The sequence below is a fragment of the Diadema antillarum genome, unplaced genomic scaffold (genome assembly GCF_040938485.1).
Source record: "Diadema antillarum isolate AM-2024a unplaced genomic scaffold, OU_Dant_1.0 seq00000413_RagTag, whole genome shotgun sequence".
NCBI classification, from domain to species: Eukaryota; Metazoa; Echinodermata; class Echinoidea; order Diadematoida; family Diadematidae; genus Diadema; species Diadema antillarum.
Window position 1 is genome coordinate 1476486 of NW_027271399.1, and position 10843 is coordinate 1487328.

The 10843-nt window shown below is 36.8% G+C and overlaps 1 protein-coding gene across 1 annotated transcript; it reads right to left on the reverse strand.

Moving 5' to 3' along the window:
- Positions 1-788: 788 nt before the first annotated feature.
- On the reverse strand, positions 789-10218 carry LOC139732316 (uncharacterized). Its single transcript, XM_071643186.1, has 6 exons — positions 10170-10218; positions 8470-8571; positions 6178-6431; positions 4008-4086; positions 3151-3276; positions 789-2629 (listed from the first exon to the last, which is right to left on the reverse strand). The coding sequence occupies exons 1-6, from the start codon at positions 10216-10218 to the stop codon at positions 1788-1790; spliced, it is 1452 nt and encodes a 483-aa protein (XP_071499287.1). The 3' UTR covers positions 789-1787.
- Between the last annotated feature and the right edge of the window lie 625 nt (positions 10219-10843).

Sequence of the window (10843 nt, forward strand, 5' to 3'; positions counted from 1 at the left end):
GGGAACGTTCTGTTCTGCAGTGATTAGTGTTCTAACTTGTTTTGTTCATTATTTGATCACTCTTTCTCGTATAGCTACAAACTTCATCTATGCATGACAACCAAATTGATAGTCAAAAAATTTTCCAAAAAAGGGCAAAATTGTTAATACCTTGACTGACTGAAATTGCACATAAAATGAACACTACGGTTTTTTTGTTATGATTTTATTTCATTTTTGTACAGTGAAATATAGTAAACATACAAAGCTTTACGTGCAGTATTAAAAAGTTCAAAATATCGTTTATTTGAGCCATTTGTCAGCATGATTTCTGACGAGCGTGACGAACTATATCACTGTTATATTTTGTCCATACTATTATCTGTAATTTCTCCTTTGCTTTTTAACTTCCTTAATATCAAAGTCATCGCACGTCACTACAATTATGCCAGTAAAGTACATCGCATTTGATGTGATTTGGATGATATGTATATTGTGAATTCTCTAAAGTGTTTTATCTTATTCGTCACTTACGGGGTTACGATACGACAGTGCTCCAGGAATATTGAGAAAATTTTGTTTTAATGCCTACATCTGTTTCATCTTGTAATCACAGAAACAGCTACATGTATAAAGGATGATTAAAACGTTTATGTTTTGAAATCCCAGATTTTAACCTCTGTTTTCATTATTCTTGGAAAACGAAAGCCGGGCATCGATATCAATATTGGAAAAGCCGAAGCCTAAGTTTCCATTATGGTTCATATGATAATACATTATATAATAATTATGTATAATACGCTGTTATCAATTATGTCTGATGAGAAGGCCTGCTTACAAGACTGGTTTGTAATTGAAAGAAAGATTGCTCTAATCAGCTTATAACAGTTCATTATAGGCAAAGCACACTTCCCTTGCTCATTGGCAATAAGTATAGGCAATACAACTGTATCATAGAATGTGTTAATACTGTGATATCTAGCTAGTTCAAATACATTATTCGTAACTGCTAATTGCTAAACTGTGCTCGCTAGTTGTCTTATCTCCGTAAAAAGGTACAAGCTGTTTTATAGACGACGCTAAACTTAAAGGTTACAAAATAAAATGAATATCTTCCATCATGAAGTCAAATCATCGAAAGCATCCCAGGACGATCAAAACTGTACAAGCTTACGCATACACTGACGATTAAGAGATATTCAGCAAGATACGTACGTCATCGCATATTATGTCAGCACGTATCTAAACGTGTAAATTTCCCGTTATGATTTAGTAATCAGAGAGTCAACATGGCATAATTTCTAAGGAAAAACAAAAGAACGGTATCTCCACAAAGTTCTGTTTAAGACACCTATGATTCCCTTAAGCAGTTGTTAAGAGCAGATAATAATTAGAACATGCAGTGAGTTTATATGCCAAGCAATAAGAGAGGTTTTTGCTGAAAATTTGTCGTCACTTCGTCCTTATACTCCATTTGTTAAAGATTTTGTTCAGCAGCAACAGTGGTGTGTAACACACAAATAGGCACACAATGAAAAGGGATTGGAACATTACCTAGTCTCTCCTATTCCCTTTTATCTAAAAAGCAAAAGTTCAGTTATCTTGGACAGCCTTAACATCACTGAGGTCACAGACACATCTAGAACGGTTATCACTTTCTGTTTCGGTGTGTTATTTCCCTCGTAGTTTCAGCCTTATGTTCAGCCATTGTTCAATGTAGAGATGAATCATTAGTGAGTATAAAGGAACTCATCGATAGGAGAGACGCTTAGCGTAACGTCATTGGCAGAAACAATAGACGTACGTGATCAGACATTGACTGCGCTAAGGGAGGTCTGTGTTCCCCTGTCTCTCGTAGTTGTAGGTGCTATGGCGTATGGATTCTCATGGGCCTCTTCGTTCCTCGTCCTCCCTTTCAAATCCATCATCGGGGTCCCTCCGTTCCCGGCTTCGACTACAGCAACTCCATACCGTTCCCTGCGAGTGCACGTGTAGGCTGCCCAGAAAACAATCAGCGTTATGCATAGCGAGCCAACCAGGCACAGGCCGACGATCAGTCCGGTAGTCAGGGGTTCCATGCTGTTTCCACCAGCTGTAACAGGACTCTCTTCCGTGATTACTGGTGAAATCGTCGGATTGACACCTTCTGTTGCTTGTGACTCGGTTGCATCTGTAGAATCGGTGGCAACAGCGGAAGACATTGCCTCTGAAATATCCGTAATGGTCAGTGGCTCTGTAGTGTCTGCATCGCCGGTGCCGGTCGTACCAGGTATGGCAGTGTCAGTGGTAACATCTGGAATGGTTGTCGTGTCAGTAGTTGCCTCAGTTGTGCCATCTTCCTCTGTTTGTGAAGTCTCTGTCTCTACAGTAACTAACGTGGTACCCTCCTCCAATGGGGTCGTTAATTCTAATGTCGTGACTGCTTCAGTTGTAGGAGATTCCGTTGTCGCCGACGTACTTGTCAAGATAGGGTCTGCAGTCGTTATAAGATCAATGGTTGTTGCAGCAACCGAGGTTGGATCGACCGTCGTTATTAGAGACGTCGTCAGTGCTGGAGTGGTTAAGTAAGTTGTCATTGCTTCAGTGGGTGTTGTCAGTTCAATTGTGGTAGGGACCACGGTAGTCAACACTGAAGTTGTGATCGGAGGGGCTGCAATGTGCACATAGAAGAGCGCAAAGTGATATCACATTATACTGTCTTACATCATGACATATGATATCGTATCGCACCACAACATATCGTATCACTATTTACGTTGTATCATATCATAATAAATTATTTCACATATATGATTGTAATTGAACCAAGGAGGTACTGGACTAGCTCGACTACTTCCTCCTTGAATGAACAATCTTTTCATCAAAGAGCTATAGATACTTGCGCTCGTTCCGATCAACGAGAATTGTAGGCCTATATACATGTACATGATTGAAGATTGATCGATATTATTGCGAAATACATTGAATCGCTTTGTCTCAACTCAGTTCTTTTTCTCGAAATATGAATGCCACTTGGTGAAGCTATACTTTATGATAATAGGAACATGGTACACGAGGGAAAATATCCATGTTTATCGCTCACACATAGCTAATACCAGCTGAAACTAAAATCATTGTTTCGAGCAATATGTGATCATGTCAAGGACAATCTCTGAACGCAGTCTCTGTTACCTGTTGTCGGAGGTTCGGTGCAGTTGGTTCCATCGTAACCATTGATGCAGATGCACACGTATCCATCACCTGTATCGTAGCACTCTCCATCGTTGAAACAAGGAGATGGGTCGCAGTAATTATTCACTGTAAAGATATAGTCATAAAACAGAATAGTCTGTAAGCCTAACTCCGAGGAGACTATCATGTCAGTGTACATTCATGTCGTATTAAAAACGTCCTTGACAAAAAAAAAAAAAATAATTAGTTTCTTGACAATACAAGCAGTGGGTTTTACTGGAGTACATTTATAGTGGAAAAGTACATACATGTGCCAGAAACACAGGAAGAAATGCGGTGCAAACTACACTTTCCTTTGCATCTCAACCATTAGCGGTACTTTGTTGTTGTAGTTGTTGTTGTTGTTGTTGGTGGTGGTGGTGGTGGTGGTTTTAGTGATACATTGTCGAAGAGCTGTGTACTTAGCTCATGAAGAAACGGAACTCGCTAAGACTCTGCCCAGGTTAAATGAGATGTTAAAATTGTTAAAAGCAAGCGTGCGTATGTATCATCGTGTTCAGTTATCAAAGAGCTGTGTTGCTCATGAAGAAACGGAACTCACTAAAACTCTGTCCTGATTAAAAGATATGTTAGAATTGTTAACAGCAAGCGTGCGTATCTATCATTGTGTTTAGTTGGTGTCAAATTCTTTAGAGCGAGACGGACCTGGAAACAAAGAAAAATTGGCAAACATGCAGTGTTGCCACAAATAGCAGCAGCTTAATTCCGAAGCACAGAAAACTGAAATCAGATACAGATTAGTTCGAACACAAAATTACTAACAAGAAAAGATACTCTGAAGAAAGAGGAGATCATACCGTCAGTTATCAACTCGAGGTCAGCAATCGACACAGAAGAGAAATCTTCAATGGTTCCAACATCTGCGATGAAAATTATCTGGGTGATCGATTTTAAAACAATACAAATAAATTCCAGTAATATAAGCATATAGGGTAAAGTGAAACATCATGTACTATCAGATAGTTACACGTTAAAGGGATAGTACAGTTTTGGTTGAGATGAGAATTAGGCTTTTCAATTTTCGCAAGATACCAAGAAAACACTTATGATATAGTACAGAGCCTACCATTTTAAGAGGAATTCAAAGTTTATTTGATGAAAATCGGGTTTGGAATAGCTGAAACATCCAAAAACAAAGTAAAACAAAGCGATCATTACAAAGTGTGGGTCCCACACTTTACTAGAATCATTCTTTTTTTTATATCTCAGCTATTTCAAAACCAATTTTTATCAAATAAACGTTGAATTCCTCATAAAATTGCATGTTCTTTCATATTTCATATTAGATTTCTCATTATCTCACCTAAAAATGTTAGAAACCGGAAATTAGGGCTCAACCAGAACTGTACGATCCCTTTAAGAGACAGAAATTCACCATGTCGAATAGATCCATCCCTGATAGACTTTTTGGTCTATTTATTTGGGTTCGTAGAAATGTATTCCCATCTTCCTTTCGTAGTATATTACGCATTGACCACCTGGGTCAATAAAGCTTCATGTGTGTATGTATGTGTTCGTGTGTTTGTGTTTTAACAACTGCACATCAAAGCTTCACACTTTGCCTTAGCCTGAGACAAAGGAATTTTAAGTAAACTAAATCAATGTACTATTGTACACGTACATATCAGTGTGCGTGAGTTTACAGAAGGATATGAATAAATGTAATAAGGCTTGTCTTCTTTAAATACGGCTAACAGCCCTTGATTTTATTCCTGCTAATTCAGGATATTATTCTTGTTATTGAAGGGATATTGTAGAGATGATGATGATGATGATGATGATGTTGATAATGATGATGATGATGATGATGATTAGTAGTAGTAGTAGTAGTAGTAGCAGTATTATTATCATCATCACCATCATCACCATCATCACTACTCTATTTGATGGAGTCGAGAGTATAGTGACTGCAAGGTGCTCAAATTACTTCTTAATTATTAGATATGAAAGAGTGATTCTGACTTCAAGAAACAACATTTCTGGTTGATGATTGTAAATCGCAGTTTAAGGCGTGCAATTTCAATTTTGTTCACATTCAATTCAGGGAATAATCCAACAGTCCTCGTACGAACTCTTGCAGAACGTTTGTAGAGCTATCCAAACACTTGTTACACAAGTGGCTTCGTAAGATTATTTGCTCTTTGCGTTGTTTATAAAAGAATGATCAGCAGTGACCAGTGACTCGCTGATTAATGTACATTCGTCTTTACTTTGCAAAAGTTTCCGACATACAATATATTATTTTGTTTTCTTTTTTTTAGTCTTTGTTTGCTCGAAATCTTAAGTTGTGACCCTTGACCTCCAGCAAGCCATTTTCACGATGTCTAAGGATACCACTGGAATTACACAGCCATCAAGATTCATATAATGGGGTTTATACCTCTGCTGAGTGTTTGCCCGAGTGGCAGCGTGCTTGTTCAGGAGCAATCAAATTTGTCGACAAATACAAGATGAGGGTCTTGCTTGAGAACGTATTGTTGTCATGAAACTGATGTTCTAACATTAGACCTAGCTCTCAGTTTTTTGGCTAAACTTTGGAAGTGCTTATTATCACAGTCTTGGTTATTGAAGTGTATAGTGATAATGCATCTCACCCGAATATTTCAAAATTTTCACGGCCTTATCCTTTCGGTTATGCTTTTTTTTTTTAGCTGACTTAATTACTACTTTGTTATGATGGCTTAACTCATAACTATGTTATGTCTTACGTGTGAAATACCGTGTATATCATTTAAAATTTTATTTACTGTAAACATCGAAAAAAAAATAGAAAAAAAGCAAAGGAGAGTTATACGACTACTGTCACATATTATGCAGATTATTCTACACTGCTAATGATTTAGAGGTTATTGTTTTCTAAAGGTATAATGTATGTTTATTTATTTTAAGATCCATTGAGAACAGCATCTTTTGAAAGATCAACATATTAGTGACAATAAAGAGACACAATTGAAAATACCGACTCACGTTGAAAGGATCGGACTCAGAGGACAAGACAAACGTGGCAGTCTCCCATCCACCTGCCGTAGTGTTACCGTTGTCTTCCCATCCTCCGCCTCCACCACCCGACGTCCGAACATGAAGGGTGTGGTCGCCAATAATCTGGTAGGTAAACTGGATACGGTACGTGTTCCCCGGTACGTTGGCTATGGCTGGGCTAGTGAGCGTGGCAAGTGGCGTCGCCAACGGGTCCATCTGCACCGAGAGGTAATACTCGGGGTCTATGAACAAGAAATACAATAAGATGCTGATGTTTTGTGTTCAGTTTTAATAGGTGTTTTTATTCGTATAGATATTGTGTGTGTGTGTGTGTGTGTGTGCGTGTGTGTCTCTGTTTGTGTTTAAACTACAGAAATTTAGAATACTGATTTTTCACATCAGAGCATTGTCCACAATGAGTGATGAAAGACGGGACATCTTTAATGCCAGACCTTCTCCTCCTCTTCTTAGTACTAGTACTAGCACTTAGTGCTAGTACTACAATATCATTACTACTAGTATTTCTACTACTACTACTACTACTACTGTTATTATTACTACTACTACTTCTATTACTATTATTACTACCCCTACAAGTCTACAACTACTGTCACTGCCATGACTGCTACTACTACTACTATTACTGCCACTGCTACTTTTACTGCTACTGTTACTAGTACTATTTTATTACTGCTATATGCTATCAATGATAACACCCGTCCAGCTTCAATAAGAGACCACACCAGTTGGTGTTACTTTGGTGTAAATTTATTTTCACATTTTTTCAAAAATCTAGTATTTTAATGTAAAATTCTTGATCGTCTTGTTTAAATTAAAAATCAACAAGAAGTGCAGTTACTAAGAAACTCTTCAAAAAAGTTTAAAATTTGGAAATGACACCCGGAGGTGTTAATTTAACATCATAAATGAGCACCGAAAATTTAACACCAGCTCGGTGTTCACTATTTAACACCGGACTTTTTGCAGTGTATGCTATCAATGATAATAATGTCAACGACAATGATAGCAAAGTTAAATGAGATCTCCGGATGATTTTCAGACTTTTACATTTGAACAACTATAAGATTAGTTACACTGAGTAAGGAGTCTCAGAATTTATAGTGATTGGGTTGAGGAATAAGAATGTTTTTCAAATTTTACAACAAACGGCAATGAACAAGGATGATGACATGGCAGCCTCACCATAAGTATGCATGAGTTGGGGCTCACGGAAGCAGAAAAAAAGAAGATGGCATTCATACATTCTACACAAGTGAACTTGCTAAGCCATTGGTATTGTAATGGAATTACACTGCTCATTTCTCAAATATGTGAGGCTCCTATGTCATCAAGATTGTTCAGTTTAATATGTTTTCAGATTTTTCAGAGTATTGCTGCTCTGCTCTTGAAAGAACCACAATAAATTCCACAAATCTATACATAGAGCTGTCGATTTGTGTACTACATGATGTTAAATTATGAAAATCGTCTGGAATGCCCCTTTAAGACACTTCAAAAGACACTTCAAAATGATTATATTAATAATCTTATCAAGAACTGATAAAAAAGACCAATTTTACAAAATTGTTGATGGCTTTACTCCCACTTGGAATTACTGTGACCTTTATGATACCTAAAATCCTTTCATTTTTTCCCCCAAGAAGTCTCTAAGGATTGTAGAAATAAACTGCAGCTGTACCTGTAATTGATAATTGACTTTCATGGTTTACGGCTCGTATAGTTCGTATTTATAAACGTATTTAACTGAAAATGTCGAAAATAATTCACGGGGTAAATAGAATCTGAAGTAATGTAATTAGTCATTATAGAACCAAAAAAAAAAAAGAGTTGAAATGAGAATAAGTAACATTTTTCATCTTTCTTAAATCGATGGCGTTGATTTCAATTACAATTTCAATTTTCAATGTAAGATTTGAATAAATAAATATTTTTTCAAGTCTTTCCACATTCCATGTTATGGAAATGGCTGTCAATCCTTTTTATTACTTCATATACCTCAATGTCCTCAGACCTCAACCTTTTTTTCTTTCCTAATTCTAAGCCTCAGTTGATGTTATTATTTCTTACCAAGCACAATAAAGGGACATGTTAATTCAGACAAAGTCCAGTGTTCTCCATTCAGATATGCACATGGTATGTACGACTACGTACAGAATATTCATAAGATATTATTGTAGCTTGAATAACGGGGATGCATTACGTGCGCACTCTTTTTAAGCGCACCAAAACATCATTTAAATGACATTACACGATATTTACCTGCACCGACATCCTCAACTCGTGCCCACTGTAGGAAAGATCCGCCGCCATTAACGTAGCCGCACAAATCGGTAGAGAAGTCGCAGTCTTGTGCATAGCTGCCTTTAAAGTGGAACGAAATACAGGCAATTGATTGTGTCAATAATTTAGCGGAGCTGAAACATGTATCATTGGCGTGGAGACACCTGTTTCTTTTTCTTCGTGTTATTGTCCCCGCAGTGTAGTCACACCTGATATCAACATGCTGTGAGAGTCATTACAATCGGTTCCATGTACTGTAACAGAGGTAATAGTCCGCAATGATGCCCTAATGAATCTTGGTATAAATTCTTTTCGTTCTCTTTTTTCGGAGTAACCAGTAGTTCCATTAAAAAACACACACACACAAAGGCTTGTGAGGTGATAGCTATGGGCCCTACATATTATATATATATATATATATATATATACACTGTAAAAACATCGGTGTTAGATTTAACACCATGGATGTTAAATCTAACACCGACCAAACTTCAATAGAGGACCACACCCATAGGTGTTGAAAATGTATTGTGACGGTGTTAAAAAGTGTTCGCCTGGCACTTCGTGGTGTTAATTTGATACTGTGGCTGGTGATATTTTTGACACTGCGCTAGAGTCAATTCAATAATGACACCGCATGGTGTTGATTTGATATTGGTGGTGTTAATTTCAATGGTATAACACCCGTCCAGCTTCAATAGGGGACCACACCAACTGGTGTTATACTGTCGTGTAAATGTGTTTCAAAATCAAGTACTTTATCGGTAAATTCTTTATCGTCTTGTTGAAGTTCAAAATTAACAAGAAGTGCAGTAACTAAGAAACTATTCAAAAAACAATTTTAAATTTTGAAATAACACCCGGAGGTGTTAATCTAACACCATGAATGAGCACCGGAAATTTAACACCAGCTCGGTGTTTCATATTTAACACCGGACTTTTTGCAGTGTAATATATACACAAACACACATGATTATATTCAAATTTACTGCCTCCAAATGTTACATTAACTAGATATTCATTCTGGGAGTACAGCTGACGAGGGAAAAACACAATAGAGACAGACGTCATTATATGGACATGGATAACTAGGATGAGATATAGCAACAGCATTTGCTGAGAACAATTATAGCAGGAAACGTATGATTTGTAAAGGGAGATGCGCAAGGTGTATCCGGAAATTGATTAAACATTGCATATGAACAAATACGAACAAACCAATAGAAATATCACCTCATATAAGTTAACGTTAGCATGCAATATGATTACAAATTTGGTACTTTTTTACGTCTTGACTTTACAAATTATATCGTATCAAATATAATGAATTCCTGTTAAAAGGGTCTTCTCTAGAATTATAAAAGAGAAGACAGTTCTCCTTTGAGCTTGCTTTATAAAAAAATCTGTAATAGATAATACCTTCAATGACATACACGATCATTAATGAGAACTTTTTTTTCCGATTGTGTTTTAATTCCGTGGTGCCATGTAATCTCTCAAAATATCTACACGGTAATAATTCATGTGATTCGATTCAACTGTCATTATTGACCGGGATTATTTACAATGTTAAAACACTGCAATAAAACGATTGATACCTCATCACGTAAGTTACTAATTGAGCTCAAATCCATCCGGGGCTAGTATTAGGGGAATACAAGAAATATTTCACGACTCACCTCTGAGGCAGACAAACGCAAGAAGCAATAAAGTTATTTCCTTTATCATACTGGATGACGGCAGGCTTCGAGAAATATTGGGATAAATGCTCGTATCGTGAAATCTACTTACAAAAAAAAATATAGACTTCCTTTTCAATTTATTAGAGAAAAACAAAAGGTTTTGCAGTCAGCTCAGGAAAAACAGCGATGAGTTGTAGACCTATATTACACCATCTGGACAATCGGTTTCAACTCATACGGACCCACATTTGGTATAAACGATAAATGATTTCATGTGAAAACGCAACACGCAATATGAGAAGGTACATTGTCGTACGAGCCTAATATGCCATTGCCTGACTCAATATTGACTAAAGAGGTATTGGAAATATTGCGCGGTAAGCTCTTTTGTTTGAACACCCCTCTCCGGTTGGCAATCCAATCCATCACTTTTCTCTTTGACCACACCTACCAACATTCTCTTATTAGCTGTCTTTCGACAACAGAAAACCTCATTTACCCCAAAGCCTAATACTTTTACATATGTACATAGAATATCACACAGACGTATATAATATATATATATATATATATATATATATATATATATATATATATATATATATATATGTGTGTGTGTGTGTGTGTGTGTGTGTGTGTGTCTTTGTCTGTGTGTTTGTGAAATTTTATAA

What these genes read in the sequence shown, in the direction of transcription:
- LOC139732316 (XM_071643186.1), bottom strand. Translation starts at nt 10,218, where the DNA reads ATGATAAAGGAAATAACTTTATTGCTTCTTGCGTTTGTCTGCCTCAGA. An exon ending in AGTTGAGGATGTCGGTGCAG is followed by an intron (nt 6,432 to 8,469) that starts GTAAATATCGTG and finishes TCTTGTTCATAG; the next exon opens with ACCCCGAGTATTACCTCTCG. An exon ending in CTGAGTCCGATCCTTTCAAC is followed by an intron (nt 4,087 to 6,177) that starts GTGAGTCGGTAT and finishes TCGATCACCCAG; the next exon opens with ATAATTTTCATCGCAGATGT.